General features: G+C 37.5%; 1 protein-coding gene across 2 annotated transcripts in view; it reads right to left on the bottom strand.

Moving 5' to 3' along the window:
* LOC114265849 (cytochrome P450 CYP749A22) overlaps positions 1-15176 on the bottom strand; it is a 52578-nt gene extending 37402 nt beyond the window's left edge. Inside the window, exons 1-5 of one of the 2 annotated variants that reach the window (XM_082894175.1) lie at positions 14959-15176; positions 14522-14745; positions 14177-14409; positions 12503-12881; positions 11549-12035 (exon numbers count right to left, since the gene is read on the bottom strand). In XM_082894175.1, coding sequence (XP_082750301.1) covers positions 11607-12035; positions 12503-12881; positions 14177-14409; positions 14522-14745; positions 14959-15124 — 1431 coding nt within the window. In that variant the 5' untranslated portion in view covers positions 15125-15176 and the 3' untranslated portion in view covers positions 11549-11606. Of the gene's footprint in view, positions 1-11548; positions 12036-12502; positions 12882-14176; positions 14410-14521; positions 14746-14958 lie in introns of those variants that run through there. The other variant, XM_082894176.1, reaches the window with a different exon arrangement.
* Between the last annotated feature and the right edge of the window lie 1141 nt (positions 15177-16317).

Below are 16317 nucleotides of genomic sequence, written 5' to 3'. Positions count from 1 at the left end.
GCAGTGCCATTAACACAACTAACTCCGAATGGGAGTAGCATATGAATGGACCGAGGATAGGGAATCAGCTTTCCGGGAGCTAAAGACGAGGTTAGTCACAACACCAGTTCTTGTACTACCATCAGGAAATGAAGAATTTCAGATCTATAGTGATGCTTCACATAAGGGTTTAGGTTGTGTATTAATGCAAGGGGGTAAGGTTATAGCATATGCATCTCGCCAGTTGAAACCTCATGAAAAGAATTATCCTACCCATGATTTGGAACTAGCAGCCGTAGTATTCGCCTTGAAAATTTGGCGCCATTACTTGTATGGAGTTTCTTGCCATGTTTTCACAGATCACAAGAGTTTGAAGTACTTGTTCACCCAGAAGGAATTAAATATGAGGCAGAGAAGATGGCTTGAGTTATTGAAAGACTACGACATGTAGATCCAGTATCATCCTGGTAAAGCAAATTCGGTAGCTGACGCTTTGAGCAGGAAGTTAGTTGGGAGTTCGGCATGTTTGGCAATGATTTCAGTGGAGCCGACTATTATTGAGGAAGTGAAGACCAGTCAGATGGAGGATGAATTCTTCAAGAAAGTGATTGATGAGTTTGTCACTAAGCCAAGGTCAGGGTACACCATTGAGAAGCCGATACTTAAGTTTGAAGGAAGGTTGTGTGTGGACGACGTCCCAGAGTTAAAAAGGAGAATTTTGCAGGAATCCCATGGTTCCAGATTTACAGTACATCCAGGAAACACCAAGATGTATCAAGATGTGAAGCAGACTTTTTGGTGGCCAAATATGAAGAGAGAAATAGCCGAGTTCGTATCCCAGTGCCTATATTGTCAACAAGAGAAAGCAGAGCATCAGAGGCCAGCAGGACTTCTTCAACCTTTGTCAATTCCCGAGTGGAAATGGGAACACATCTCCATGGATTTTGTGGTTGGTTTGCCGAGGACATAGAGGAGTATGGATTCAATTTGGGTTGTAGTTGATAGGTTAACTAAGTCAGCACACTTCTTGCCTGTTAAGACTACCTTTAATGCCGATCAACTCACTTTGTTGTATATGAATGAGATCGTAAGACTTCATGGAGTGCCGATGTCTATTGTATCAGACCAAGATCTGAAGTTTGTTTCTAGATTTTGGCAGAGTCTACAAGGAGCCTTGGGAACCGAGTTGAGGTTTAGCACAGCTTTTCATCCCCAGACCGATGGGCAAACAGAGAGAACAATTCAGACGCTTGAAGATATGCTCAGACTATGTGTATTGGACTTCAAGGGAAGTTGGGAAGTGCATTTTCCATTGGTGGAATTCGCCTACAACAACAGTTATCAAGCTAGCATTGGCATGGCGCCATATGAAGCTTTGTATGGAAGGAAGTGCAGATCGCCGATATGTTGGACCGAAGTAGGAGACAAAGCTTTAATCGGTCCCGAACTGATTCAAGTGACAACTGAGAAGATTAAACTTATCCGACAAAGAATTAGGACTGCTTAGAGTCGACATAATAGTTACGCCGACCAGAGGAGAAGAGAGTTAGAATTTGAAGTTGGGGGTCATGTATTCCTGAAGATTTCGCCGATGAAGAGAGTTTCAAGATTTGGGAAGAAAGGTAAACTAGCACCTCGTTATATTGGACCGTTTGAAATCCTTGAAAGAGTTAACCCAGTTGCTTACAGACTTGCTTTGCCGCAAGAAGTAAGTCAAGTCCACAACGTGTTTCACATTTCGATGTTGAGGAAGTATATTCGGGATCCATTGCATATGATTGATTACTTCGGGATTGTGATTAATGAAGATTTGGGTTACGAGGAAAAGTCGATACGGATTCTTGATAGGCAAGTGAAGCAATTGAGGAACAAGTCAATACTGATGATGAAAGTTGAATGAAAAGAGCATTATGGCAAGGATGCTACATGGGAAATGGAGGAAGAAATGAAAATCCAACATCCGGAGTTGTTTTCGAGGCAAGGTAACTTAAGTTTGGGGACCAAACTTCTTTAAGGAGGGTAGACTGTAGTGACCCTCATCCTCGTCTTAGTCATGTTCATGTGCATCTGCATGTTTTGTTTTGTTAAGCTTGCACTTGTGGTTTTGACTTGTTTTGCCTAAAGTAAGGGTTCCATCTTGTTTTGTACCTATGTGTTTTGACTTGAGTATTGTTTGTACGTCTTGTCCCTTGCTTGGCGCGTGTAGCCGAGGTCATCTTAAGCCTAGGTCACGCCTTTGGACCTTTTACACCTAGGACCATCTTGGAACTACCTTGGCTGACCTCCACCTTCACCCTGGCATATTAGCTGAGATGTCGTCATCTAGGCCAAGGTGTGCATCACCTAGGCCGAGATGTGTATCATCTAGGCCGAGATGTTATCATCTAGACATCCTAAATCTTTGATCCCTGCACCTGGTGATCTTGTTCCTGGATTGGTATGACCTTGACCGAGGTGTGGCACATCTAGGCCGAGGTCTGGCACAGCTAGGCCAAGTGTTAACCTTCCTAGCCAAGATCATTGAGACCTTACTTGCCAAATCTTATCCTAATCCAAGGTCCTTACCTGCCGGAGTGCTCATGTCACCTTACTTGTTGAACACCCTTTGTCATACTCATGTCTTCTCTTTCAATCACCTTTTTGAGAAAACCTAATCCGGTGGTGCCACGTGTCCCAGCAGAGGGTTAAGTCAGCTGGCAGTAGAGAGAACATATTATTTTGTCATATCTTTCGCATGGTAGAGAGAGAAGCTCTAGGAAAAGAATAAGAATAGTTCTTAGAGTGAGAATAGATTTCCAAGCTTGATCCTTAGAGTTTGAACTGTTGGATTCGTGTTTTGAGGTTAGATTCTTGTTTTGCTCTTGTTGTTCCTTATGTTCATCTAACTACATTGCATGATCTAGCATGATTCATGAGCCATGCATTGCTTTGAAATTTAGTTTTAGAAAGAGAACATGGTGTTCTTGTGTTCTTGAAAGAAAACCATGTTTTGATCCGAAAGTTTGTATCAAGATCCATGTTTTTGTGTTTGTTTTCGTAAGATCTTCAAGTATGGGTACCTAGGTCCATGTTTTCGAACTCATCTCATGAAATCTCATATTTTGAATAAAGAAGTTATGATTTTAGCATTTCATGTTCTTCATGTTCTTGTCCTTTATGTTCTTCAAAGGGAAACCCATGTTTTCCCGACTTCATTTCCTCGAATGTGGCCGTTGGGACTATGCCTTGGCCAAGGGGTGTGGGACCTCGGCCAAGACCTGGTTGGTATCCAGCATGTTTTCCCCGAGATGAAAAACAGTGTTTTAACTTCTAACATGTTTTGCTTTGACTTGACCTAGTTTTGAAAGAAATGCCGAGATCCTTTCTTGTCATGTAAAGCTTGTTTTAAGAATGCATTTCATACCCATCTTTGAGCATTTCTCCTTGTCTTCTTGAAATGCATTCAATGGAATTTATTATGTGCTTGTAAGCCTTGGATCCTTGCTTGTGATCCCCTCACTCGAAAGAACTATGTGAGTGGTATTTTTAATAAAGTTATGTTATAAAGTTTTGATAAAGCCGTGATTCGTTTTGGAAAAGTATTTGATCAAGCATGAATGATTGTCCCTAGTTTTGTATCTAGTATTATATTGTTTTGATGACATTCTGGGAAGCCCTTAGTGCCAGGGGACTATAATGCAACTGCACCCTTGTTTTGAAAGTTCTTAGTGTCAGGGGACTATAATGCGACTGCACTCTTGTTTTGACACTGACGGTTTTCCGCGTGGGTTTGTTTGTATGGAATGTCATCCCTTGTATTATATTGATGCTAGTAAGCATCCATTGAAGCTTTGAAAGATTTGATAGATGAACTTGGTTCATCTATCAATTTTGTACAAGTTACGATATGTATTGTTTTGATAAAAATCTTGATTATCAGTCATGTAAACCTTTATTCCTAATATCATTCACTGATTATCCAAGTTCACCCTCTCCTTATATATATAGAGGTGACGAGCAAGAAGGCGGTGACGCCTAGATGTGTTTTACATGATGTTTTGGATTCATACTTTTGTAGCATCTTGAAGATTACGCTTCTTGGCTTGGTCATTGTAGTTCATTTTGTATATGTCAGCTTGAGAAGACTTTTGATCAAGATGTAATATGTACTTTATTTTAATTGTATCCAAGTTGTAAACCATGTTAAGATGTATGACATTTCATTTGATCTATGCACAGCTCTTATGGACTATTTAGATTTAAATTTGCTTCTGCATATGTAGGCCCTATATATTTATTCTCCGATTGGGTGTGAATCTTTGTAAGTTGGCCTTTGGTAATCTCGGATTACTGGCCATCACGGCACCATTCTACTAAGGACAGAATAGGGTCGTGACACACTCTCTCTCTCTCTCTCTCTCTCTATATATATATATATATATATATTACTCTTTTCTGGCAAATTGTATATCAAAATATGAGTAGCTCCCTTCTATTAACATATATATAGGTTATATTAGCTTAACTTAATTAAGTTAGCTTAAGGCTAAATAATCCCACTCAATTCTAATTGATTAATTCAAATTAATTTTAATCTGAATCAAATTTTCATTAAACTTCTCAAAAAGTTCTAAATATTCAAATTAGTCTATTCAACTTGTCAATTTTAGTTTTTGATTTCGTTTAAGCCTTCAATTTCTGATTCAAGTCATGTATTTTAACAGATATTTCATAATCAAATAGGTATAAACAAAATTAAGTACATAAACATTCAAATTCACATAATAATATAAATGCAATAATGATATGCATGTTGGAGTCATCACAGTAAAGTAGTTAAATGAATGAAGTTCAATCATAATCTTAGAAACACATATCTTATTTACAATGTATATCCTTTATCATAAACGAATTCCATTCTCAAAACATGATACATTAGATCGGCAAAACAAACGACCATTAGGTCGGCAAAACAAACGAACAACCTCAAAGGTTGGCAAAGCAGAGATCTTTGATAATCAAATGGCCATGGCACATATACGTCCCCCAATGGCTGGGACTCACTAAAGGATGCCACGCATACATTTAACACAACGAATCCTTTACGAAAGTTTGACATACATACGCACATATACAAACATTGATACGAATTCTCACTTTTCTTTTCTAATTGATTAACTTATGTTGGTTCCTAACTTAATTACCTCTTAATTAGATTTGATTCAGGCCTAAAGATGTTTGGAAAAAAAGAAAAAGAAAAAAGGAAATAAAATTTAAACAAAAAGATATACTTCAAAACATGTTGAACAGGGCAATCTGCTCAAGTGGTCTTTTCACCACTTGAGTGCTGAACGTAAGTTCTCAAAAGTTCAAGTCTGCAAAATAAATTCTAGTTTTTTCGATTGTTCGCACGAGCAGTATGTGAAAATTTTGTTTTTGAAATTTGTCAAAAATGGCTTCCAAAATGCAAATTCAAAACTTGGGGTCTTACGTGGCTTGTCCAAAAACTTGTAAATACACTAGAAATCATAAAGACATGATGAATTTCAAATCATTTGCTCAAAACTTCTTCAATTTCCCAAAACTTAAATCAAAACTCCATGCATGCTATGTTTTTCAACTATTCTCCTCTTTGGTTTTGAAAACATGGAATTGAAAGTATGAACTCATGAAGTTTCTGAAAATTGCAAGTTATGAACTCTCATGCATGTGAAAATGAACTCAATTCGTGTAAGATAACAAAAATAAAACCCTAAATGATCAAATTTCCAAATTAACTCCATATTTCATGATCCTATCTCAAATTCATCATCTTTTTCTTTCATTCATTCATAAATACATGCAATTGTTCATAATCTCTTCTTGAATTCAAGTGTGAAGTGAATTATTAACATGAATTGAACTAAAAATTTACCTCAACTTGTTGAATTCTTGACTCTCCTCTCTTCTCTTCACTTCTTCTTCTCCCTAGTCTTCTAAGTCTTGAACTCTACCTCACAAGCTCTCAATTTCCAACACAAGAATTGAGCTCTCTCACTCTTGCACTACAACAAATAAGAGTTTTAAAGACCAAATATTTTGGTCTCTAAAAGTAAAAATTTTGTTGCAAAAGACATTTAGGGACCAATTTATATCATCATGAGGATAGTCGCTAAAAGGTTGTCATGATCCGAACCCGGCCCTATGGGTTAAGGACATAACCGGCCAGTAATCAAGGGATTACCTACGACCTCAAACCAAACAAGACATATCTCATCAGAGTAAAGGGGCCAAACAGAAGCAAATTTAAAACTTTTGTCCATAGAGCTGTGCTTATATGGCACACCATAACAATCCATATATATATATATATATATATATATATGTTAATAACTCACATCAAAGGAATAATAACACAAGGTTCTGTACATACAGGATCATTTAAGTCTAATTCAGTCAAACCCAAAGTTTATATACAATAGTAATCCGATGTTTTCGCCAATATAACGAAACTATATCAGAAGAACAAAAGAGGCGAAGACAAGTCTCATGCGTGAGACGTTGCGGCTGACTCTTCAAAACCTTGACTGTTTCTCACATATTTCACCGATGCTGGGTTTGGACATCCCTTGGCTCACCTACATACACACGAATGAGCGTGAGTGAAAGTCCAATGAATAATATCGAATAAGGAAGATACATGAACAATCTTTGAAACAGTTACATCAGACAACCTTGGGTCCAATTCATGTTTCTATTTAATGTATCAATCGACTAAAGTTCTAAACGTATCAAACGACCTCGGGCCCAATTAACTCATACCCGACGGCCTTTGGCCCATCCATCATGTCTAACGGCCTTTGGCCCAATCGTTCATATCCGACGGCCTTTGGCCTAATCGTTCATATCCGACGGCCTTTGGCCCAATCGTTCATGTTCAACGACCTTCGGCCCAATAGTTCATGTCAAACAGCCTTCGGCCCAATCGTTCGTGTCAAACGGCCTTCAGCCCAATCATTCATGTCAAACGGCCTTCAGCCCAATCATTCATGTCAAACGGCCTTCGGCCCAATCATTCATGTGTGTCAAACGGCCTTCGGCCCAGTCAATTGTATCCAACTGCCTTTGGCCCAATCATATGGCATAACAAATATTTGTCCCCAATTGAATATAACAAACTTATAAGACTTATATGGAAGCAAGCAATTGGACAAATAACATACTTCATATATCTTTATTAAAATATTACTCATAATGTTCTTCCGGTGGATTTTTCCTGGAGCTCGACCCTACACATTACACAACACATATGGGTCACAATTGATTCAATCCGTTCTTAATTCATGCATCCCTCTAAGGCTTCTTTCTTATTCTTTTAATTCATTCATAATGCTCAATGCATGCCCAAGAGCACTTAGAAGTGAAAGAGAACGGAAAATGAAACACAGAACACCTTTACAAATTTTCTGAAACAGAGATCCCCGCTCGAGCGTGGGTTCCTCCGCTCAGGCGGACCCCGTGGGTCTGCAAAAATACTGGTTGCCTCATTTTTATGCTCGAGCGTGAATTCGGACGTTCAAGCTGAAAGTCACACAACATGGCTCCTCGCTCGAGCGTGAATATCCCCGCTCGAGCGGACATCCATGTCTGCAAAAGTGCTGGGAACTAGCATTTCACGCTCGAGCGGCGACTCCTCCGCTCAAGCGGACATGCCGGATTCTGGGCTTTCCAGAACTGTTCTTAAAGCTCAAACTCGACCTCCAAAGGTCCAAAACTCATGATTTTGGTTCAAAACATGCAAATACATTATACCACATGAGAATATAAGTGTATGGGACCGAATTGTTCAAAATCACAATCTAATTCTCAAATAAATCCTCATTTCTTTTGTATGATCAAACCCATGCATTCAAACTTCATCCAAAATTCATATCTCTACCAATTCAACATGCATGTTAGTCTTTGACCCCAATTCCATTTCAAATAGCACCAATGATGCTCATAACCATGAAACTCAACAAAACCATGCTTGCATGTATGATTAAATGCTCAACTTCTCATAATTAACATGCTAAATGTTAGATTATGCAAATTCATGGTAATTATACACATGCATGTACATACAAGCTCCAAATTCAACAAATTCAATTCAAGTTATGTTCTTGATCACAATTAAACCTTGAATTTACAAAATTACAAACTCAAGCTTAAGAATCCACTCACCTAGGAGCTTCAAACACCCAAATTCTAGCTAATTCTTTGAGTTTAACCTCTAATTCTCAAGCCTTTAGTTCAATCTTCAATTTGAGCTCCCTCTCTCTCTCTCTCTCTAAGTTTGGTTCTCTCTCTCTCTAGAGAGCAAAATCTAATTTGAGCTCAAAAACAAATGAATGAGAGTGTAAATTAGCCCTTTCTAAAAGCTCTCTTAATCACATTTCATTAATACGAGCACTTTATCATCAATTTAATCTATTTAATCTGATCCGAATCATTTTTCAATTAAATTTCACCGTAAGCTCTAAAAATTACGCTAATCACAATGGCGTAGTCAATTTTGACTTCTGTGGCCGATAAGGCCTTCAATTTAAATTCTAGAGCAGCGAATCAAACATATTTTTCTATAATGAATAGATAGAAATTCAAAGCCACATATATTCATTTAAATGACACTCAAAATCATATCAAACACATAATCACATTCATAATAAAGATCAATTAGCATAATGCGGAACAGGGTTATTACAAAGGTTGTCCTGAAAAGTCGAAAATAAGGCTTTTAGCGACAAAATTTTAAAAATGTCACCAATAAATAGACTTTCAGAGACAAAATAATTTGGTCTCAAAATGATTTTTTTCTTTAGATAAAAAATTTGGTCCCAAAAGGATAATAACTCATCACTAATATTTTATTTTTGTTGCTAAAAATATAATAACTACACTTTTCGCAACAACAATATTTAGTCCCTAAAAAATAATTTTGTCCCTAAATTTTGATATCTAAAACCTTAATTTTTTGTAGTGTTCTCTTAAGTTTTCTCCGGCAAAATGCATATAACGAACTCAACTTCTCACATCTTAACTTATATATTGAATAGAATTAGATTAGGATTAATTTAAGGCTCTAATCATGTATTAGCTTAATTAATCACTACTTAATCATGATTAACAATTAACTTGATTAACCTATTAATCACAATTTAATCATTCTTAATTAATACTAATCTCACTTAAATTTTTGATTGAGTTCCTATTAGTTTCTTCACACTAAACTGAATCAATTAAGCTTATCACTCAAAGGTTTCTGAGTCATATGGGTTATCAATTCCTGATTCAAATCAAAATCACCTATCAAATAAATCACATACGAATCACACCACATACAATGCAAAAAAAAAAAAAAAAATTAAAATTTTCTATAATTAAATTAATGCAAAATGATGTGCAAGGTGTGGTTATCACACTTGAAGGCTTAAATGTAACCATTCAAACACATACCAATATACATTCATATTACTACTTTATTATAGTACTATTCACCATGTTTTAACTCACCCATTTCCCTTATGTGTATGTAGGTGAAAAAGACTTGAAATAGAAGGTTTTGCCGCTTGAAGTTATATGTATATGTTAGTGAAGAAGAAGTAGTATTTACTATGCTCATGAAGTTGTACTTAGCTTTGGAAAAGATGCCCTCGTAGAAAATATATACTTCTTGTAAGAAAATTAATTAATGTAATAAAAAATGTTGCACGTTTTGTTTCATACAGGCATGCACTGCCCTTGATGGATGTTTTAGATAAGCAAACGGCTTCCACAATTTAAAACAAATCTTGCCCCAATTATTACAAGAGTCTAACTTGTTTTTTTTAGTTAGGCCTTCGGTAGTCTGTGACTACTGGCCGATTACCACAATATCCCATTTGGGAGTGGGATGGGGTCATGACATGGCTATGATATGTAACCTATTTATTCTTTAAAATGGGTTTCATTTGACAACTCAAGTAAGAAAACTTTATAAGATTTGTTAGTTTTTAAGGTGTTACATTGTTTAGTTAATTTTTTTGTTCAAAAAGTTGCCTTTCCAGGAGATGTCATGTTGTGAGCAAAGCTACGTAGTGCTATAACTGCTTGTTGCAACAATGTGATTGGTGCATATTAATGGAGCCTGGTACTTTACGTTAATGTTTATCCCAAGGAGTATGTTTTTATTAGTATAAAATATAGCTCCAAAACATCAAATATTTTTTCTCTTTCTACATGCATAATGAGTTGCATATGAGGGATTGTGCTACATAAATTAAAATACAATACTGTGTGTATTCTCTTTTTGCATAAACTTTTTATAGAATCGGTGATCTAACAAAGCTAGCAAATTCAAAGCTATACATAGAAAGTGTTATCCATTAAAAGCTTTACTATGTTGATCAATACTCCAAATATACCGCCAAAATCAAGCTTTACTATATTGATTGATAGTCAATATTCACCAAAAGCATTCAATCTTAACTTCTCATGTGACCTTTGTATGTGTTTAGAAGTGAGTGGAAAAATTGTTGCATTGTTTCTCCTTTTTTGTGACCAAGACGTACGTTTTTCTTGATTAACATTTAGGGGTGACTCAGCTAGTCAATAAGAACCAAAAGACTAATGTTAACTTCATTGGTATGATTTTATAAAGCTTGGAGGAGGATGAAGCAAAACTTTCAAGAGGTAAAAAAATAAAGACAAATCTATTGTCTCAAGTGTCCCAACCCATGCCTCAATACTGGTTTGTCCTATTTAGCATATTGTGTTCTCCTTTATGGTATAAAAATGTTATATATATATATATATATATTATTGAAAACACTAGACGTTTAAGAGAACAACCAAGCAATGGACAGATTAAAAGGATCGCTCCTTCCACAATATCAGATACTTTTTGTCCATTCTGAAATTTATTTCAACGGAAAGCATATTTTTTTTGATCAGCAAAACGAAAGACTTTATTGATGAAAAACCATACAAAGTATGAAAAGATACATCAATAAAGAGGAGGTTGGAGCTAAACAAAGCTCCAACCTCCTAGTTGGTGAGAGACCAACAAAGAAGATAAAACCAGCAAAACCAGAGGAAAAGGGACCAAAACAAAACTACAATTTAAATCAAAGAGGCAGCACAACCCCAGCAGTGCAAGGGCAGAGGAAAACCCCAACAGTGCATAGCAGAACCCCATCAGTTCAACAGCAGCAAGAGAGTGAACTTGTGGAAGGCAGCTCAACCCCATCAACATAAACAAAAAACATCCACATAACAGCAGCAGCCTGCAGAGAATTTTGCTTCATCAGATTATTTCCCACCAGCAGCAGATCATCATTTCAGCAACAAAACTAGATCATCACTTGTTGATGATCTCTACTCTAAAAACCAGCAGAACCAATCACCCCAAAACTCCCACACAAAACTGCAAAGCATTCAGACTAATCTGGCACAGACCATGATCATAGCATTCGCCAAGAACACACCATTTACACAGACCAGCAGCACAGCATCAGCAAGACAGCAACACAGAGTAGAACACACAGATACAGAACAACACCCAGATACAGAACACACACAAATACAGAACATCTATTGTCAACAGTTTACGAGTTTGCTCACATTGATAAGAGAAAAGCTACAACTGAAATTTACAATGCATGGAATATGACTTCAATTCCATGCTTTGGGCGAATAGTAAGCATTTGCATTGGTGAGTGAACATAAGTTGGCGAGAGGGTGAATGTATAGCGTTGCAGAATCATTGAGAGCGCTATCTTGGTTTCAGCTGCTGCAAAGTTCAAACCCACACACATTCGAGGTCCTAAACCAAATGGAATGAATGCTGTTGTGTTGTTATTAGTTGCTTTAGCCACCCCTTCGGCAAATCTCTCTGGCTTGAAAAGGTGAGCATCTTTTCCCCATATATTAGGGTCATGGTGGAGTGCTAGAGATGGAATATAGACATCCATATTGGCTGGAAGAACAAGCTTTCCCAATCTGACTTCCCTCTCAACTTTTCTCCACATATTGGCTGCTAGACTATACAACCTTAGAGTTTCATTTAGGATCATGCTCATCTACAAGAAAAAAATAAATGATTAGAAACTTAATCTTATTTCGCATTGTCAGATTTACGACCCAACTGTACCTAAAAAAATGTTTTTCTATATCCCAACCCAACAACAATCTCACGAATTTCTCCCTTTAGGATCCAGGCCCAAAAAGAGCCTATAAGATAGACTCATTTTGCGTCATCTTATAAGTCCATTATGGACATCATCTTTATCCAATATGGGACATCCCCATCTTGGCATAGGAATGACCTAACTATGATAACATGTAAAACGCATGACCAATTTCTACGTAGAAGACTAACCACTCTAGGCTAGTCCAGCAATTGACTTCACGAGTTTTGTCAGGTGCCTCTAAGATAGAAGTGTTTTGTGTTTTCTTAGAAGTTTAGTATTGATATCGTCTGCATTTGATATGAAATGGTAATATGCATACATTAATGGATGATGATTAGAGAGTTGAAATTGCTTACACTCTTCAATCTTGCGATGCCTTCTGGACTTGGGTTTTGTTGGCCAAACAATTCAAGCACCTCCTTCCTTGCTTTCTCTTGCCAATCTGAATGGATTGCTAGGAGAAAAATGCTCCAAGCTAGTAAGCCATTAGTGGTTTCTTGTCCAGCAATGTAGAATATCTTGCATTCGTCTATCACAGTGTCAATTGAAATATTACTGTTATCATCAGCATCATGGTAAAACTTTATAAGTGATCCAAGAAAGTCACTCCCGTAGTTGTCCGATTTTCCTTGCACCACTTTCTCTTCTCTTTTTTGTATCATCGTTATGATTAAGTCTCGAATTACATGTTCTATTCTATCTGACTCAGTATCATCGTTTGATTTCACAAATTTCCTGCAAATTGGAAATTGATTAGTTGGCATGTCTGATGCCAAGTAGTTGTTAGCAAGGGTGCCCCAAAGATCCTAGACCATGTAAACTAGTTAGGACTTTTGATATCAACTCAATGTCATCATTTGACTTCACAAATTTTCAGCAAATTTGGAATTGATTAATTGACACGTAAAAGAGACATGTTTGATGCCATCCCTACAACAAATTAAGGTTTTAGAAACAGACTTTTTATGAATAAAATATTATAGTTGCTGGCAGTGTCATTTTTATATTTTTAGTGATGAAATTAGACATTTAGTGATGAATTATTGTTCTTTTGTGACCGAAATTTTAGAAAGAAAGAAAGAAAAAAAAAAAAGTAATCATTTTCACACTAAAGTATTTTGTTCCTAAAAGTATACTTACTAGCGACATTTTCAAAATTTTGTTGCAAAAGGTTTTTTTTTAACTTTTTGGGATGATCTTTTAAGCTTCGTTTGTTTAGACAAAAATGTTTTCCAGAAAAATATTTTCCGCATTTTTTGTTGTATGGTACAATAGAAAACAAAAGTCAACGGAAAATATTTTCTATGATCAATGGAAAAATAATCATATTTGGATATAAAATATTTTTCACTTTTAAAAGACAAAAACGTTTTCCAAACTTAAATTTTATTATTGCCACCACATTACCACTATTACCATTACCTCCACCACCATCAGTATAGTCACCGCCACAACCCCCACTGTCCCATAGCCACCACCACTACCATCTCTACCACATTACTACCACCACACTACTACTGCCACTGCCGCCACCACCGCTGCATCACTACCACCACCACTATCTCCAACACCTCCACTTTTACCTCCACCTTACTGCCGCCACTACCACCACCACTAATGTAACAACTAGTACATTAATTTCAAGAACGCAACCAAACATTAAAAAAAGTTTTTATGTGGAAAGCATTTTCCGAAAGAGTTTTCTATAGAAAATGTTTTTTGAAATTTTTTTTGTAGAAAATCTTTTCTGCCAAAATAAATGAAGCGTTAGTGACGACTCTCATGATGACAATAATTTGTCTTCTAAAGTTTTTTTTTACCAAGATTTTCACTTTTCAAAACAAAAAAGTTCGGTACCTAAAACTCCTATATATTATAGTGCAAGTAAATGCTACTAGGGAAACCCCAAGGATGGTAGATCACGTAAACTAGTTAGGACTCTTGATACTCTCATGCTTTCTTATGCTTTGAGCCTTAACTTATTAATCCTACTAAATAGAGAGGATTGAAATTCAAGAAGAGGAGCGTACCCGATGCCAGGAAAGCGAATCTTGAATTCATTCCTTGATATGATTGTGCTCAACTTAATCAACATGTCAAATATATTCTTCCCTTCCAAGTAACTACTTCCAAAAGCTGTTCGTGAAATAATTTCTGATGTTAGCAACTTGAACTCTTCGTATACTTCAATTGCCTTTCCTTCACGATGTCTCCATCTTTGTAGCATGGTTTCCACACTTGCTGTCATTGCTGGGACCATTTCCTGCACACACACGAGCCCTTCTCTGAAATTGTTGGTACAATATCTACAGCATACCTCATAACTAATCATCCTTCACGAACAGAAAATTCGATGATGTAAAAAGAAGAATTACCTTCAAGTTCTCCGCATGGAAAGCATAGTTGGAGATTTTACGTAACTTGGACCATTTTTCACCTCGAGTTACTACAATCCCATCTCCAATTAGCTTCTTACCGTAACTACTAGGCTTCGTTTTAACAAAGGCTCCATCTTTGTTGTTCAATATCTCCTTAATCAGCTGAGTTTCAGTGACAACTAATTGAGGTTGAGGACCACGCCATTGAAGATAATTTTCACCTGCTCCAAATATAACCAAAATTAAAATAAAAGTAACGAACTTGATTATTGATAAGTATTACCAAAGATATTATAACTTGTCGAAGCTCTAAAGCTAGCAGGGACTCTTATGGTTAAGTCCAGTAGCGTTGGTCTCCTCCTCCTATACTTCTTTATCGAAGATAAAAAGAAAAAAGAAAGTTCTGCGACGAAAAATACTAACAGAAGTTTTACCATATAGCTGGATCCATGCATCAATGTGAGGCATAATTCTTGGGAATATATGATGTGATAAGTCCATTGCAGTGGCGAAGGATTCCTTTCTCATGTTCATGATCTGCTTGGTGCTTCCATGAAGGAAGCTATAAGAAGGGCCTTTGATTCCCTGCAAACCCATCATATATTGTACCCGGATCGGAGTCCACCATACCTTGTGCAGGAACTTTATTATGAATATGTAGGAGAGGGTTCAAGAAAGGAGTTGGAAAATTCGAAGATCTTCGAAGATCCTTGAAGAACAACTTCGAATTCTCTAGAATATGATGAGAGGCTTAGATTCTTCAATAATCTCAACTTAGGAACACAACAACAAATGAGATGATGGAGATAAGAGATTGGGTGAAGAAGAAGGCAAAATGGCTAGAGAATAAAATAATGGCAAGGCTCTCCCATGGATCTCCCACTTTCACTCTCAAGGTCGATAATGGAGAAGGGAAATTAGTTCTTTCCCAAGAGTTAAAAATCTCCAAAATCCATCCCTTGTAAAGCTATGGGTGGGTGCTATTTATAGGCACCTCATGATGTAGGATGGAGCCCATGTGCAAGGCACATGGGGGATATTCTCTCTAACCACCTTGTCCGAGGGGGTGACCTCTCCGAGGAGGTGACCTCTCCGAGGAGGTGACTTCCCCGAGGATGAGAAAACCCCGAAGAGGAGATCACTCCCTCGGCGAACCCTTCTTCTTAGCCACACCTAACCAATGATCCCCAATCATCCCAAAGGGTCAGGGGTAGTCCCAGAGGACGTCCTGCCGCAAAATATTGCCGAGTCTCATGGACCCCCCGAGGTCGTGCCACCTCGACCCGGGTATAGGCTAGTTTAACCGAAGAGTGAATTTATCTCCACTCACCGTCCTCGGGATCGGGTCCTTTGTTCGAACTCCATTACGCCCATGGTTCTGGTGCGTAGATCCCGGAAAGCTCCGAGCCCGCAAGTGTTCTGGGACTCATTAACGGAGCGACTTCTAGATTGCGTCTGAATCCGTTCGAAGCCAAGTACTTCGGATCTCTAGATTCGTGGGTCCGAATCCTTTCGAGTCCGAGTGCCTCGGATCTCTAGGCTTGCTTAATACCCTTTCGAGTCCGGGCCCGAGTAAGTCTCTAGGTTCGTGGACCCGAACCCTTTCGAGGCTTACAGCGATTCAATCCGTTTGATGGCGATAAATCTGGGCCCACCGATTCTTGGACTTGCGATAAATTCGGGCCCACTAATCTTGGGCTATTGGGCCTAAATAATTTAGTGGGCTCAAATTAGCCCCTCTTACAGAATATAGCCAAAGGGAAGAAAACGCACAGACTAGTTAAAAGGAAGGC

Source organism: Camellia sinensis, chromosome 11 (genome assembly GCF_055761805.1).
Source record: "Camellia sinensis isolate YWXY chromosome 11, ASM5576180v1, whole genome shotgun sequence".
Lineage (NCBI taxonomy): Eukaryota > Viridiplantae > Streptophyta > Magnoliopsida > Ericales > Theaceae > Camellia > Camellia sinensis.
The sequence above is the reverse complement of the archived record's forward strand: the minus strand, read 5'-3'. Positions and strand labels throughout refer to the sequence as shown.